The following is a 17233-nucleotide window of genomic DNA, read 5'->3' as shown; positions in this document are numbered from 1 at the left end:
GATGAGAAAGCAAAGTTACAGAGTATTTAATTGGTTTCCTTGTAATTGCAGACTTGGAAATAACCAAGAACTACCATTTTGTTATTCATCATAGCATATGTTGAGTCATGAAGCATCCCTTATTTCCAAATAATCCAATGTTCTTGTCTTGGATATTGCTTGCCTCATCAGGAACTTTTCAAATTAATAATTTGATATGCTTTAATTTCTAGCTGATTTTTTACTACGGAACTGGAGACAGCTGGTGTCCACAGAACTACTACGATGAGATCAAAATGGATTTTCCAGACGGGGACATTCGACTTTGTGAGAAAGGCCTCCGCCACGCCTTTGTGCTGGATGCCAGCAAGGAGATGGCTGCCATGATTACAGACTGGTTACGGGATGATCTGACCAAATTATAAGCACTGATTCAATGATCAACAAGAAAACAATACAATTATTTTGTGAACGTGTGATTTTTTGTGAGAGAGTCTGTCCTATTTTTTGTTTGTTTATTATAGATTATGGCTTGTTTTCTACCGAGATGTTTTAGAGAAAGTTAAAGAGAGGCTGGCTGGTCCAAAGTATAGTTTTCTCAATTTAATGGTGATGTACCTTCATCCTGTGTCTTCAGAGCTCTGCAGGACTTGGAAAAGTGTGGAATATTTATTGTCTTCTAGCACTCTAGACAACATTGATACTAGGCCCATTGACTACAGGTGCACCTGTGTTACCACCATCTCAGTTTCTTGCTGAGGAACTGTTGAGGCCATATTTGGGGCAGCTCAGTTGGTCTGATTTAGAAAGAAATATCAGGCTACTCTGTATGGATAGAAATCCCCCTATGGCAATCAGTCCTGGTGTGCTATGAAAAGCCTGGGCCCTCTCCACCTGACTCATCTGTCTGTGCAGCCCTGGCACATGAGTAATGGACACCAGAACTGCCCAAGGCCTCTAACATCTCCTTCAGGTCTGGTGGGGCTGGTGGACAGTCCAAGGTCAGGACAAGTTCAGGCTTTGTACAAGGGAGCTGGAGCTCTGAAGATGAGGTGAAGACAAGGTCCTCCAAGTATCAGAAGGGGTTTAGTCCCAAGACTCCACAAATATTAAGCGTAACATAAGGCAGGTGAGGCTGCTCAGCTAGGGAACATATTTAAAGCCCTTGTTTCATTTTCTCAATTGACTGTAGAGAGGGTGAAGGACCCAGGTCAGAAGTGCCAGTATTACAAGGTGAAATTGATTTCAAAATCCATATATTACTACTTGTAAGTGCCCAAGCTCTCTGAGCTATCATTCTTCTAATGAAGTCCCTGGGAACAGTGTTTGCTTATCAGCTGTAAAGAATTAAATCAGTTTTGATGCTTGCCTAAATTACAGTTCTTTGCTCTAAGGACTGAAGTACGGCATTTTCTGCCAAGCCACAAATTAGGTAAGTCCACCATGAGAAAACAGCCATTCTGCTGTGATTGCACCCATGGAAGTGCATGAAATGTTAGTATTTATAACGCAGTCCTGGCTATAGTGCATTACTGATAAGTGCACTGTTTCTCACATTTTTCATCCCTCTCCTTTACAGACAGGGAGAAAAAAAAAAAAAAAAAAATCCTACCACTTGTGATAATACAAGAAATTACAACCTAAAGCTAGAAACGAAAACAATGTAAGGGGAACAGAGCCAAGTGTAATCAGGAAAAGCTTTCTAGCTGTGAACCTGTAAAACAGGCTCCCTGTGGAGTCCATAGGGACATTTATAAATAAATAAATAAAACACTACAGCATATAGTCATGGGAAGTCCTGCTCTAGCAAACAAATGAATTTAGATGATGCGTTAGGTATCTAACTTACAAGATTCATTAGTGTATTAATGTGGTACTACTGAGAATGGTGCTGGAGAACGTTCTCTGTGATGCTGAATGATTAGCTCCATACTTACCTTACACAACTATATACACACCTTCCACTTCTCTCTAGATCCCACTTAACTCTTTCACTAATACTTAAAGCAATTTATAGAATTAAGTTTCAGGATATTTTAAACCAGTTTTCAAACCTGCAGCCAGCCGGTGGATTTAAGTGACCTTTTTTGCATCGTGTGAACTGCTTTGTCTTTTGAGACCAGCCGCTGGCTTTTCGGATTACACTGCCACAAAATGAAACAGATACTGATGCTTGAGGCAGAAATGTTGAGACCCCTGTCACAACAGCATGGGGAGGAGCCAGGTGTGCTCAAAGTGAAGGGTCTGTGCCGGTGCAACCGATTCTGGTCATTGGAGAGCCCTGGGACTGTCCTTCCTACAGGGCCATAGTCAGCAAAGATCAAAACACTTCTTGTGCTCACTTTGGAAATCCACAGCTGTGCATGTCTGTGTGTCTGTCTGTGTTCAACCAGCCCCTAGATGTTGGCACGGAGTCCTGTTGGATGTCCTCGTGGCAGATGCTAAACACATCTGTTGGCCTAGGTGCTCCCCGTGGCAGAGTGAGGGTGTGTGTGTCTGCATATGTGTGTGTGTATGTACATACATCCGTATTTATACACACACATATGCACGTGTGTGTATGTTAGCGACATAGAGAACACAGTTCACGTGGTTGTTTTGGTCTACGCATTGATACGGTTAGACAAAACATTTGTTCTTTGTACGGAATCACGTAATTGAGCAAGGAATCAGCTTGTAAACGTTGAGCGGTTGTGGTGGATCTTCTGGGAACAGAAAAAATCTTGCATTAACCAAAGATGACAAGCAGCTATTAAAGCCTGGAAACTGAAGCACCTATGAGAGGCAGTTGTTTACAGTGCATTATTCGTATACTTTGTATGAGAAATTAATTTAGCAATACTTGTACTTGACTTGTGTATTCCTTTTATACGAATGCTAATCTGTTGTTATAAATCCTACTGACTGCATTAAGACCTAAACTGAGATTACTGCAGGATAATGCCTTACGATTTTCTTAAATGAATTTTCTCTAAGATTATGGAAACCATAGTGATTCAATTGCGTCCTTCCTCCTCGAAGCTCTTACCGTAAGGCTAAGATCTGAAAATTCACTACTCTACTCATTGCATAAAAGCATGGGTCTACTTTTCACAGCCGCATTTCCTAAGAGCAGCGGATCTCACACAGTGAGAATCCAGCTCTTCTGAAGCCAATGGTGTTCGCCAGGACCCCAGGCAAAGAGTGTCAAAAGTGCTTATGGTCCAAATGTGCCAACTCACCATAAAAACACAGTGTAATTTTGCCTATTTTAGACTACTTTAGAGTTCTTGGGAAACCTGTCACGAATGCATTGACTGTATGCAGTAGCATCTAATCTCTGTCATTCACACTTGTGCTTAATTGTCACCACGTGAGTAAACCTGCTAGCTGCGATGACTTTGACTCATGTTTGTGTTTTGCTAGATCAATACCTTTTATGACAAAGTACACAAATCCAATAACAAAAATAAAGACATTTGTTGTAAAATGTAATTTGAGTCTTCAATAACTTGTTCAATCCTAGTTCATCTTCATTATTTCATGCATGCAGAATTTACAAAAATACTTGCCAAAAAACAAATTTCATGTGCAGTTTAGACATCTAACCTCAGGGGACATCGGTGGGTGGTAGGCACCTGACAAGTTGAAGCATTTTTATCCAGAGCCACCCCAAAACAATCAGTGTTTCCTCTTGCTCCCTCCAGCTGAGTGTTAGCTGCTTTGCATGAACTATAGTGTGCAGGCTAGGAAGGTTTCAGGAAGCTTGGTGAGTGCTTTCCCTGTGTTTATGGTGAAGAATTTGGAGCTGGACTCCAAGCTAAACATCAGTTTCTTGACTCACAGGAGACAGATTGCATACATGAGCCACGACAGATGATCTCTTCTCTGCAGTTGAGGTCATTTATGTATTGATTTTACAGAAAATGGGTTTATGTGTGCATCCACTCCCCATCTCTTTCTTTGGTCTAGCTAATTGCCAACAAAGACTTTAAACAAGATGTTCGATGTTATTATTAATCAACTTACTCAAAATATTACTGGATTTGGGTAAACTTGCAAGACCCAGGAGACCCATTTTATTCTGTGTCACAGGTCACACTCAGACTCCCAACTGCAGTAAATTTCTGAGGCTCATCACTTCCAGGCAAGTGTTCTCCTCTCTGGCACTTTTACAGAGTAAGAATCCTGAGAGCTTTTATGAGTGACCAGGAACAATATACAAGCATGGATTTCTGCAACAGCTGATGGGGTTTATTACAAGCAAAAGATGGTAGCACTAATAGTACAATCCAGCTGCCAGAAGCGATCGTAGCATCACGCAGAAGTTATGAAACAGAGTAACACGCATGCTCAGATGGCACAGGCAAGGAGACATTTAATTAGAGGCTGTTTTCAACTCCTTAAGCTGATAGTAAATGAAGTAGGTTTTTCCATTCCACATATTGCAGGAACGTGCTTGCAGGAAAGCAGTTGTGTTGTGGTTTTTTACCAGTTTGCAGTAGCTAATAAAATACAGAATGTTAAGACATCTGACTCATTCTGCAGAGCAGTGCTTGCCAGCCAGTTACTTGGAGGAGATTTTTTGCCATCCCACTTGAAGCAATTCACAATGAAAAAGGCAGTGGGGGACTGCTCCTCATTTTCCCTGTTTATGAGCATCTTGCTCAAACTCACTTTAAGCACCCACCCAGCCCCAGCTCTAAAATGCTGTGCTTCATTTATTAAGAGAAATCCATGTGTATGAAGACCAGATGTCTTGGAATTGGGGAAAAAACAGGCTTTCCCAATATCAGGACTGCTCCTTTTCCCTCACAGACACCCTTAAAATTTAAGAATCCCACTGTTCCAACCTAACTTGTTTGAAAAAGGAAAAACATTTGATTTATATTCAAATGTTTTGACATGTTAACATCATCTGCTTTCACCATGCATGGGATACTGCAAGTGATCAGTGTTTATTAAGAAGGAACCTTTATTTTCACACCCACAGAAACTCTCTTTAAGCATCCAGAGTGAAAGGGACTGCACAGCAACAGCTACAGCCTCAGTGAAGTCAATAGGATTGCACACAAGCTTAGAGAGACCCATGTGCTCAGTTGACTGAGAGTAGGGCCATGAAGACCTTCAGTATGAAGGAAAACATGGCATTAACTGTAAGACAGCTTTCTTTTATCTTCATATCCCTATTGGTTTGCATCAAAATAGGATATTCCAACACAGCAGGATTCTTGCAGAATTAGCACTTAGTGATAATGAGGATTTAGGTTTTCAATGTAACAGGAGCATGCCTATGTCATACTAAAAGTAGGCCTGGCTCACCATATTTACCCCAGTTCATAAAGCAGTGCCCCCCTCCCCCCAAAACAAAACAAAACAAAACAAAACAAACAAAAAAAAAAAAAAAAATCCCTCTCTGGGCTAATTTATCTAATCTATCTGATCTAAATACAGGGGTACCAGATCTCCCTCTTGAGGTCCTGGCAGGCACCAACTTTCTCTCTCTCTCTCTCTCTCTCTCTTTCTCTATCTATCTATCTATCTCTCTATCTATCTATCACTAAATAAGGACAATTGCTTTAGGGTTAAGTCAGTAGATGCCCGAGTCAGATTATATCCTCATTTAGCATTTTTTTCCACCATGTGTAGAAGTGACCCTGGACATCTTACCTGTCTCTGCTGTGCCTCTGATTTCTCTCAGATATGGATTAACCATGGCAATGCTTGGATTTTAGAGTATATCTGAGGAATAAGTAGTTTATTTTGTAAACCACATGATTAGTCTGAAGTCCTATTAGATTTTGTTGAAGACCTGACTGGATTCCTGTGAATAATCATTCAGTCCCACCCTTACAAATTTTGTTGAAAATAACTCAATTCTTTCCTGTAAAACTGCACATGCAGCAGGCAGGCACCGTGGTAACCTGTCTTCCCCCACACACCTAACCAGAGAACTTGTGCTACATGTACATTTACAGACAATGTGACTGCAAATGGGTATGTGAGGGTACCTGAAGAATGGCTCATGCTTGGTATGTCACCTCAGGTGCTCCAAGATAAGAAATCACCATGCCTGTCTCCAGCTGTACCATGTGCTTGTGTGTGTGCTTAAGATGAAAGGTCAGACTAGAAAATACCAGTATTGTGTATGGTGGAGATGTATTGGAGGCAGTCTTAACCCTACCACATTCATCTGCTGTCCCCAGGTCACTTTGGTGATGACCATTGCAGGAACCATGCTACATCAGCTCACACAGCCTGAAACTTCTCTTGTTGCAACTATGCAATCCTAGTGAAAGCAACTAAGATAAAGGTCATATAGCTATTTGCAGCCCCACCTAGAATGTGTTTCACATAAAGACAACCTAATCTTACAGATACCCTGCCTTCTGCATGCCCCATAACTTTTAAAGTTCACCTTCTATGAATGCGAAAGGGTTTCATGAGCCAGTGGGCTTTATTAAGCTATTAAAAATAAAAAAATAAAATGCTTTGAAAGAGTGAGAAAGGGAATCAGGAGAATGAGAAGAAAAAAAAATAATAATTAAAAATATATTAAAAGCAATATCTAATAAAAAATAAAAAAGTAATAGTGATATACAGTCTAATCTCTAGAATACTAACATACGTACAATGTGTATCAATGATACCTAACAGGAATGAAACTACTAGGCCTGATCTGGCGGCAAAGAATTCCCCACTATATTTTCCAAGTATATTTTCATTTCCTAAGTTTTGAAATCCAAAATGTCTTCCTCATTTCCTAATGGGGTATTTTCACCAGATGCAAACAGACTGGGCTTGTCCCACCCCCCCTTTGGAAGGCCTTGCCCTGGGCTCCCTCTGCAGTGACTGCCAGGCTCTGGGCTCCTGCAGAGGCAGAGTCCTGTGTTCAAGTCAAACCTATCAGGAAAGCTTTGCATGGTCATAAGCACAATGTGAGAAGGGGAGATTGCTCCAACTGTCATATTTACCCCTTAAATTTTGTGTTTCTGAGCCTCTAGAGCTTCCTGTTAAGTCAATGGTGAGCACCATGCTTGGCTGGTTGGAGCTGGGTAGCTACAGGTCAATGTAGGAGAACCGTATTCAGAAGCACAGGAAAGAAAAAGGACGTACCGTTTGATGACAAATCCATTGAAAACACTCACTGTTCTTCCACTTTTTCCCTTTGAAAAACGCCTGAACTTGCCAGGGAAGGCAGTGTAAAATGAATGGCTTTTTCGTATTTGTCTTTTATAACCCAGGTAGCCCAGAAAGTCGATATGACTTATGAAGGATGCTCTGAAATGAACCATTTGGTTTTGATACACAGGCAAAAGTTGTCAAAAGAAAAACTCTTGCAGGATCTATTTATCAATAAAATATTTAATAAACTTATCTGTACAAAATATTAAAAAGGTTATTGAAGAGTATACAAGAATACTTATTTAACAAATATATACTGCTATATAATATATTCAAGAAAATATAGATTGCTGTTTACAGTTCATTTACAATCCAATATGTACAATCTATTTAAATTTTAGAATACATACAAACAATGCATTTACACCATCACTTACAGAACTATCTTCTTTAGAGATATTTCACACACTCAAACCTGGAAAAGCTGAACAAATACATGGATAGTTTAGAGGCACACACAGGGATACAAGTATTGCTTCAAAAAATTAACTACTAGAGATACGGCTATTGGAAACTTGAGTCCTTTTTCATTTATTGATATTTTCCTTTCTCTTCAAAGGAAAGAAGACATAAATAAAACCATGACTGACCAGCAGAGAGGCTCATTTTGTCAAAAGAGCTCCAGATAGTCTTGATTAGACTTCAGAAAAAGAACAGGCACTGATAGGCTATGTGGTAATTTGGCAAACTGGATATACAAGCACGACTGACATTGCCCCGGGCTGCATCTAAGCTGGGGAGCACTGAGAACAGAGCAGGTCCTCCCTGCACAGAAATGCCTTCAGTTCTTGGGAGCAGCGCCTTCACTTTGCCAGCGAGGAGCAGGAGCGTGACACGGGGCCAGTGACTTCAGGGGGCAAGGCTGGATCAAAGCCCCGAACCACGGCTAAGGTTTAAGGGCTTGATTTTCAAAGGCACAGCGCTTCAGAAACTCAGACCTTTCGTTTGGGGCACTAGTTACATCCCACAGGTTAACCTGCTCACGTGAGGTGAATATAACCAGCGTGGTCACCCCCTCCCTGCCCAAGGAAAGTACCCCAGTCTCAGGTGACCACAGCCAAAGTGACCACATCACTTCAGCACCTCTTCAGTGACTACAGCCTGGTGTCTCCACGAGCAACCATTCCTTGTCCTGCCCTGTGGAAATCCTTTAATGCCCCACTGCTACCAGCGCTACAGGCGCAAGCCCTCGGCCTAAGGACCAGCAGGGAGCGAGGCAGCCCTGAGCTCGGCCTCTTTTCCCCCTGTTCCTCTCCTCTCTGTCCTTGAACGTAGGGCTGAGGAAGCAGAAAAACTTCTTCATGGAGGAACACCATGGAGAATGCTGCCATCTCTCCTGTGACTGAGACCAAAGCCAGCACCACAGCACTCAGTGAGGCCAGGCCTTGCCCAGTGTATTGTTCCTGTTATTCCTTCACTAGTGGAGACCTGGGCGACACCAGTGAAGGTTCATAACACAGCAAAGTGGAAAGTTTCCACTGGGAAAAGCACTTGAATGTCTGACTCAGCATGAGCAAGTCCTCTCCTCCCACCACCTTTGACCCCACCAGGCCTGTGGCCCTGCAGGCCCATGCTCATGGACACAGTTGGTGCCTGCAGCTCCCTCAGCCTTGCGTTCCTCACTTCACTCCACAACCCTGTGCTCCCCATCCTGAAAACCCAAAATACAAACACAAGTATCAAAACTGAAAAACGAGCTCACAAAATGTCAGACTGAATGCTGGAGTGCCGATGAAAGGAAAAAAAATGGAAAAAAAAAAAAAAAAAAAAGAGCAAAACCTGCTGAAAAATGGCCAGGTTTCGTCTGGGGCCATTTCTGGGAATAGATCAAGCTTTGGTTTAGGACGTTTAATAGTAACGTACTTGAAAATACTTTGCTGCCTAATGCTTCCTGCTCTATTCCACTCATCCTAAAGTTAAACATGGGTGCATCAGCCTCTTGTGCTTTCCCCCCATGGTGTAAACCAGGCTCCTCTCCAGTACAGCCAGTTCAGGAGGACTGCTCTGATACCAGTACCAGTAGAAGGGAAAACAGGACCTACGTGTGTCCTGAGGTGCAAGGCTGTAAAATATCCTTCTAGATGTAGGGTGGGGTCCTTGGTTAGTGTTTTCTACCAGCAAGAGTTCCAAATTCTTTTTGGTTTCTGTTTGTTTCTTTTTTTAAAAGGTCCAGGACACTTGCTGATACAGCATTACTGAGTTTCAGAGAGAGCTTTGCATTTCCACGTACACAGCAATGACCTGTGTTATGAATAAAGAGCCTTAAAAGAGTGAGGACAGATGGTTTTGACGTGGAAGACAAAAAACAGCTTACAACAAAACTCAGCATGTTAGATGCACCAGCCTGGTGCACCACCTCACTCTTACCAGAGATCAGTTTGAAGACAGGAGGGGTAGAAAAACGCTCCCCCCACGTGCTGCGGTTACACGGGAGCCAGCAAGGTGACCACCACTAAAAAAACACTTCAAGGTTTGTGGGATAGGGGCCTAAAACTGCCAACAGGAGAAGTGGCTGCTTGCTTTGCAAAGGGAGTGTGACCAATAAATCACCGCAGACCTTCCCAGCTTTCCCCAGCAGTGAGAGCTGTGCAGTCAAGATGTGAGTTAAAATCCAGATGGTGCAAACGCACACAGAGCTGGCTGGCACTCAGGTTTGAGCAGAAGGCAGGCTCAGGTCTGCTCTTTATCTAAAGTGGTACATTGCCAGTCTTTTCCTCTTGGGTACACCAAGCATCAGCAAACTGCCAAGGAGGACCTTGTTGCTCCATCTGCCAGTGCTGACCAGAAACACGGCTGCTGGCATTGGTGCAGCAATGCCAGGGCAAAGCTACGAACATCCATTGCTGTGCCAGAAGATATTCATCTCCCTTCTACACCTGGTTTGAGCAGGATGCAAAAAGCGTGGGGGTGTTATTTTAAGAGAATTAAAAAGCAATTACTCCTTTAAAAAAAAAATGGAAAAGGAAAATGGCAAAATCAGCATTTCCTGGGAAACCTTTTTAGGCCAGAAGTCACCACGGGCACTCAGGCAGTTAAACTGGGCACAAAACATCTAGCTTCTGTCTGTCCCTGCTTTGAGACCTCTTCGGGCTTAAGCAGAGGCTCTGGTTTTATAGACCTCAATGAGCCTAAGGCAAGGCATATGCACCAGGCTTGGTCCGACCACGCACACTTCCCCAAATCCCAGCTCAGTGCTTTCAAATCATTTTTGGGTCACTCTGCAACCTTCCCTGCTCCTAAGCCATCACCACCCCATGCAACTGGTGGAGCCCAGTGAACGCGGGTACACAGTTCTTTACAAATGCCTGATATTTCTAGCTTCACTGTAATTACATCCTGCAGATAAAAATGGTGCTGAAGGTCAGACAAATCCTCCAGGAGAATATATTCTGCATGGAATTGGTTGTTGTCTTTTTTTTTTTTTCCTGGAAAGGTTGTATAAATACTGCAGATCGGGAACCTATAATTACCCATTCAAATCACTCTGAGCCTACTGAATTCACCTCTGTCCATGCTCAGCCTCTCGTCTCCTATTTATAATGCTTACATCTGCTCAAAAATCAGCTCAGGCAGGAGGCAACTGATCAGAAATACAGTTTTACTGGATGGTTTTGATGGCTTTCCCCCTTGAAAGTAAGCCCCCAGCAGGACCTGGCCTTACCTATCCCAATGCAGAGGTCTTTTCCAAAACAACAACGTGCCTAATTTAGATAGAGCTGATTGATTCCTGCACAGACAAAACTACAGACAGCATCACCATCAGTAGTGGCCTCTGCACTCTCCCCAAAACCTCCCTGTTCTCATTTATTTCAGTGGTGCAGGCTGTGAACCTGCAGTGACCAAGCCACAGATTTTCTCCCCAGGGTGCTGCTGTGCCCTCGGACACAGCTCCCTGTCCTGCAGGCTGAGGCTCACAGCAGCCACCAGCCCGCGGGGCTGCCAGGAGCTGTGTGTATCCATGTGTGTATGTGTATATATGTATATATATCTTGCCTGGTTTTGAACTGCCCACAAACCTGCACCGCAAATATCTGGAGGAAAGGCGAGGGAGTAAAAGAAACAAAAACATGAAAAATAATCAAAAAAAAAAAGTTTCAACAGTGAGAAAACCAACAGGGATTGAAAAACGTGGTACAGGGGAAGCTCGGTGACTGTGCACGCCGTGGTGCCAGCCTCCTCCTGCTGTGATTTCTGCTGGCCACCAACACTGAGCCTGGGATGAGACCCGCCAGCCCTCCCCAACCCTTCCTTGCCACAGAGGGTGACCATAGTGGGAAAAAACAAAACAGAAACACAACAGCAAGAAAAGCTGCTGGCACGGCCATGCTCCTTGACATGCTCCTGAGATAGAGGATGAGGAGCTCGACAGGAAAAAAAAAAAAAAAAAAAAAAAAAAAAAGAAAAAAAATTTCAGCAGGGATTTTTCTCCCCCAAAGCAAACTCCTGTAGCTAGCGATCACCGATATTTATAAGGCAAGAGCTTGACCACTGGCAAAAATACAAATCATCCAAAGCAAAACCTGTGCAAACCCATCCCTGACCTACGCCAACCCAGCCACGATGCTGAAGCTCGGTACCAAACGCCACTAAGGCAGAGCAGAGCCCTCACGGCTTCCCACAGCTCCTTGCTGATGCCAGGTTCTCTGGTTTGAAGGCATGATTTATGCTCAGCTCCAGAGCTGCTAAAATGCTGCAGCCCTCTTAGCACAGCCCAGAGCACCCTGCTCTACCCAGCTCAGCTGTTTGCGAGTTAAAAGTCTCTTTTTTGGCAGATCCAGGCTCCCTTAGGGGAGTGGGGAGAGGCAGGGAGGGATGGAGCTCGCTGTAAAACTGGTGCCAGAGGAAGGTGGGGTGGAGCCTGGCCTTTTTATAGCCAGATTATTTGGAAAAATAAGAAGCCAAGCTAAATGACTCTTCCCTGGGGAACCTGGGGCTTTGCTTCTCCCTAGATACACCGAAGATGTGTCCTTTTACACTCCAAAAAGAGAGCTCCCACTGCCCCTGCACCCCACTGCCACGGCCGGAGGGTGATGCTGACCCGATGCTCTGTCCCTCCCACCTTCCTCCGCCAAGGCAATTTGGCAGAAAACCCCAAAGCTTTGAGAAAGAAGCTGTCTGCAGGGAGGGTCTCCCCATTCCTCCCAGGCTTATGGCCAGGGCAGCCCCGGGGAGGGCAGGGGGCTCTTAGCTTGGCTTTTGGGAAGGCACACACCAGGATGTGTATGTATATATATATATATATTTTATATATATATATATTTCTATTTATATATATAAAATGGGGCTGCCAGGCGGGGCGGGGAGGGGGAGAGCTGCAGAAATTGCTACCTGCAGCCGCACGTCTCCACGACCATGTCCTCGTACTGCTTGTAAACCACGTTGTTCCCGGAGTCTATGTAGAGGATGCTGATGGGGCTGAGCTTGGAGGGCACACAGCAGCTCGGGGGGGTGGACTCCGGGTCCATGGAGTTCATCAGGGTCTGGATGATGGCGTGGTTGGTGGGCTCCAGGTGGGAGCGCAGGGGGAAGTCGCACACCCCCTCGCAGTGGTACGCCTCGTAATCCAGGGGGGCGATGATCCAGTCGTCCCAGCCCAGCTCCTTGAAGTTCACGTGCAGGGGCTTCCTGCTGCAGCGGGTCTTGGCCTTCTTCCCGTGGCCTCTGCCCCCGGCGCGGCCGGCGACGGCGGCGGTCCTCCTCTTCCTCCGCTTGGGGTACACCTCCCGGCCCGGATCAGGGGGCTCCAGGAACGGGGGGCTGCCCAGAGCCTTGATCTTATCCCGGATCTCCTTGAAGAGGTTCTCCTTCCTCTGGGTGCGGGAGAAGGCCACGAGCAGGGCTCGCTCATGGGGCTGCGGCCGGGGCTTGCTGAAGCCCAGCTGCCGGGGGGGCAGGAGCCTCCCCGACTGATCCGACACGATCCTCAGCAGGAAGCACAGCAGCTTGCCCGACGGAGACCTCTCCCTGCGGCCCCGCAGCGCTTCCCAGACGTCAAACACCTCCCATCTGGAGGAGCCCGCGTCCAAAACGTCTGCAGCCCTGGAGTCCAGCAGCCGGGGCTCCTCGCCGTCCCGGCTGGGGCAGGTGGAGAGGAGGAGGTGGTGGAAGGTGCCTTCGGGGGACAGGGCCAAGCTGCGGTTTTCGGGGAGGGCGCGCAGGACCCGCAGCTCCGCGCCCGTCACCTCTTCTGCCTCAGGCAGGCTGGAGATGTCAAAGAGGTACCGCTGCTCGGGGGTGGACAGGGAGGCATCTGGAAGAGATAAAACAAACAAACCAAAAAAAAAAAAAAAAGAAAAGAAGAAGAAATATAAAAACCCAGCCAGCTGAAGCCAAGCTCTTGCTGCAGAGGCACGAGGAGCAAACGGGAGAGAAGGCACACTGAGCATCCCAGCAGGGAGGGATGCAGCAGTGTGTCCTAGCAGGGCCACCCGGGCTGGAGGTGGTGGCAACAAAACGGGGAGGAGAAGGTGGGGAGGGTGGGAGGGAAGGAGGGAGGGAGAAATGGAAGTGGCTCCCTGTGTCCCGAGGTGTCCTCTGCCTCTTCCTAAGTGTTTCAGTGCCCCCAGCTGTGGGGCACATCGCTGCCCTGCACCCGTTTTGGCACAGAAAGCTCCCTCCAACATGCACAGCACAGTCCCCAGTGCCCTGGTTGTCACCAAGTGCTCCTGCCCTTTGTCTCCCCTCCAACCATGCCAAGGAAAATGCTGCAAAAAAATCTCCTTTTCCCTCGCAGGCAAGGTAGGGTGCACCCGTCGGGGATGCTGCTTCAGAGTGTCTGACACGGGAGCTGAAAGTGAGCCCCGCCTGCATTTGTCACTATTTTTGGTGGGTCCAAAGCCCAAACACAGCCTCGTGGTTTCTGGTACCGATTAAATACACTAGGTGTGAATTAAAAAAAAAAAAAAAAAAAGAAGAAGAAACGGTGGCAGAGGGGAAGATGAATGAGTTGTGGGAGGCTTGGTGTTTTGTTTTCTCCTCTCTAACCTGACCAGGGCGTGCAGCAAATGCTGCTGCTGAGCCTCAGCTCCAGTTACCCAACCTCTACCCTCAAAGCCTGATGCCCCCACTCCACAGCCCGCACCGTGTGGGAAATAGTTTTCTCCCCGTCATTTATTATTATTATTTTCTTTTAAAGCACATCTAAAATTCCTGCGAGGCCAGATAAGGAGATCCCTTTCAAGACTGCATCTGGTTTCGTTTTGCGCTGCAGCTCGCAGGGCACTGCCCTCCCTCCCCCCGGAGCATCTTCCCCCAGTGTCCCCTCGGTCCCTGGCTGCTCACTGGATTTGGGGGGGGGGGGGGGGGGGGAGTAGGGAGGTGAAGGGGGGCTGCTTTCCCCTTTGGCTTTTCATTGCATTTCGATCTGGGGGCTCTGATTTAATGTTTGGGGTTTTTCCCCCACGAAAACTTCGTCGGGAGGATGCGATTGGTACGCGGGCACACAAAAAAATCCGTCGTTAAGCGCGCCTGTGCGTCTCTTCGATGCTTAGCGTTAGATCCGGGGGTGTGAAGGGGGGAAAAAGGGGGGAGAAGGGGAAAGGGACCGCGAGGCAGAGCCCCCCGAGCGGCCGCACTCCGTCCCCGTCCCCAAAATCCCCGCACCGCAGCCCCAGCGGCATCCCCGGCGCCACCCTCGCTGCCTGAGCATCCCTACCCGCTGCGGGCCGGTCCCCGCTCTCCCCCAGCCCCAACCCCGTCCACGACCCCGTTCGCCACCCCCTGTATCCCCCCCCCGGCCTTTTTCGGAGCCCGATCCCCGCGCACGGCCCCGTTCCCCATTAAAACACGGCGGAAGGGGCATCCCGCACCGCGCACAGCCCCGTGCGCGCCCCGACGGGAGGGACCCCGCTCCCCGACAAACCCCATCCCACCGCACGGCCCCGTACCCGAAACGGGGGATCCCGCTCCCAAAAGATCTCCATCCCACTGCGGTGACCGCATCCCACTCCCCAAGGAGCCTCATCCTGCTGCGGAGACCCCATCCCGGTCCCCAACGAGCCCTATTCCATTGCGCAGCTCCCATCCCGCTCCCCAACGACCCTCATCCCACTGCGGAGATCCCAGCCCGGTCCCAAAAGAGCCCTATCCCATCGAGCAGCTCCCAGCCCGGTCCCCAACGAGCTTCATCCCATTGTGCAGACCCCATCCTGGTCCTCAAGGAGCCCTATTCCATTGCGGAGACCTCATCCCGCTTCCCAGCGAGCCTCATCCCACTGCGGTGATCCCATCCCGGTCCCCAACGAGCCCTATCCCGTTGCGCAGACCCCATCCCTGTCCCCAGCGAGCCTCATCCCACTGCGGAGATCCCAGCCCGGACCCCAGCGACCCCCATCCCATTGCGCAGCCCCCACCCCGCTCCCCACCGCTCCCCATCCCGCGGCACATCCCCCTTCCCCCCTTTCCCCCCCTCCAAACCCCATCCCGCCGCGCACCCCCCCGGCTCCCCACGGCCACCCCCCGGCTCTCACCGCTGCGCCCCCGCTCCGCGAAGCCCGTCACCGTGGCGGGGGGGCGGCCGGCGCCCCGGCGAGCGGCCAGGCGCTGGTAGAGAGCCACCATGTAGTGGTGGGGCACCACGGTGCCGTTGCGCGGCGGAGGAGAAGAAGAAGAAGAGGAGGAGGAGGAGGAGGAGGAGGAGGAGGAGACGGAGGAGGAGGAAGAGGAGGAGGAGGAGGAGGAGGAGGAAGGCGCGGCCGCCGAGGGTCGCGGGGGGGACGCCGCCGGCTGGCCGAGCACGGCGGCTGCCTCCAGCCCCCGGCGGAGGCGGCAGGCTCCGAGGAGGCAGAGGCAGAGGGCGGCGGCGGGGAGGCGCATGGCGGCGGCCGGGGCGCTCGGCGCGGTGCTGCTGCCGCCGCCGCTCCCCGCCGCCTTTTGAGCATCGTCCTTCGCCCCGGCGCCGCCGCCGCCGCCGCCGCCGCCGCCTTCGCCGCCGCCGTCGCCGCCGCCGCCGTCGCCTCCCGCCCGCGGCGCCCCCTGCCGGCAGCGCGGCCCCGCCCGGGCGCCGCCCCCGCCCCAAATCCTCCACCCCCCTCTCGCCCCAAATCCTCCTGCCCCCCCCTTCTCCAAATCCTCCGCCCCCCCTCCTTTTTTTTCCTTTTTTTTTTATTTTTTTCTCTCTTTTCTTCCCCCCCCCCCCCCCCCCCCGGTCTGTCTTTGTCCGCAGGTGAGCCCCCCCCTCCCCCGGTCACTAAATGGGGTAGGGGGAGTCGCTAAGTGCTCGGAGGGGTTATGGGGAGATAAAGGTGAAGCCTGGTTTGGGATGGGTGAGAAAATGGGGTTTGTATGTCACGGGGGAGCCCCTAAGCGTGTTGGTGGAGGGGGGAACGGAACGGAGGTGGGACCCGCATGGTGCAGGGTGAGAGTGATTTGGGGTGGGGGCACCTTGTTGTGGGGAGGGGACACCTGCAGCACTTGCTTCGGGGGGCAGACCTCGGTGCCAGGCTGGAGGGGGCACCCACACCTTCCCCTCCGTCATTTGGGCAGGGAAACCCCTCAACCCTAACCCCAACCCCAATACCTACCCTAACCCCAACCCCAATCCCAATTCCAATCCCAATCCCAACCCCAACCCCAATCCTAACTCTAACCCTAACCCCAACCTTAACCCTAACCCCAACCCCTACCCCTACCAACCCCCACCCCAACCCCAAACCCCAACCCCAATCCCCCAGCACTTCGGGGCTGGGGGTTTCACCCCACACCGCTGAGGACTCAGACCCCAGCCAGGGACCCGGGCACCGGTGGCTCCGGGGACCCTCTGCCCGCCCCGGGACACGGAGCCCACAGCAAAACAAAGCCGGGCCAGGCTGCGGGCTGATGTTTTCCCTCACACGGAGGGTTTCCTTGGTAAAATTCAGATGTTTCCTTGGGTCTCGATTAAAATAACAATGTGGGGTATTTACTAGGATGTTATTTCAAGTCTCTTAAGTCCCTGGTTATGTCTGTTGCGATTTCTCCGCAAATACAAAAACAAGCGCTGTGATGATTTATTGGAAGGAATGCAGGTGTTTCGCCAACACAAACACGGCGTTTTTCCTCTCCCCCCCCCCAAACAATCGCTTCTCACGAGCGTTGTCACTCCGGCCTCTCG

At 49.1% G+C, this 17233-nt stretch overlaps 2 protein-coding genes across 5 annotated transcripts in view; one reads left to right on the top strand and one right to left on the bottom strand.

The window, feature by feature from the left end:
- Positions 1-3453, top strand: part of LDAH (lipid droplet associated hydrolase) — a 117691-nt gene extending 114238 nt beyond the window's left edge. For all 4 annotated transcript variants that reach the window (XM_013093357.5, XM_005012903.5, XM_072036485.1 and 1 more), the window contains one exon: positions 213-3453. In XM_013093357.5, coding sequence (XP_012948811.1) covers positions 213-404 — 192 coding nt within the window. In that variant the 3' untranslated portion in view covers positions 405-3453. The remainder of the gene's footprint in view (positions 1-212) is intronic.
- An 8051-nt stretch (positions 3454-11504) lies between these two features.
- On the bottom strand, positions 11505-16079 carry GDF7 (growth differentiation factor 7). Its single transcript, XM_027455307.3, has 2 exons — positions 15612-16079; positions 11505-13393 (listed from the first exon to the last, which is right to left on the bottom strand). The coding sequence occupies exons 1-2, from the start codon at positions 15955-15957 to the stop codon at positions 12468-12470; spliced, it is 1272 nt and encodes a 423-aa protein (XP_027311108.1). The 5' UTR covers positions 15958-16079; the 3' UTR covers positions 11505-12467.
- Positions 16080-17233: the final 1154 nt, after the last annotated feature.

Source organism: Anas platyrhynchos, chromosome 3 (genome assembly GCF_047663525.1).
Source record: "Anas platyrhynchos isolate ZD024472 breed Pekin duck chromosome 3, IASCAAS_PekinDuck_T2T, whole genome shotgun sequence".
NCBI classification, from domain to species: Eukaryota; Metazoa; Chordata; class Aves; order Anseriformes; family Anatidae; genus Anas; species Anas platyrhynchos.
The sequence above is the reverse complement of the archived record's forward strand: the minus strand, read 5'-3'. Positions and strand labels throughout refer to the sequence as shown.

Coding starts and splice junctions, on each gene's coding strand:
- GDF7 (XM_027455307.3), bottom strand. CDS start 15,957: ATGCGCCTCCCCGCCGCCGCCCTCTGCCTCTGCCTCCTCGGAGCCTGC. Junction 13,394..15,611: donor CGCGGAGCGGGGGCGCAGCG/GTGAGAGCCGGG, acceptor TATCTCTTCCAG/ATGCCTCCCTGTCCACCCCC.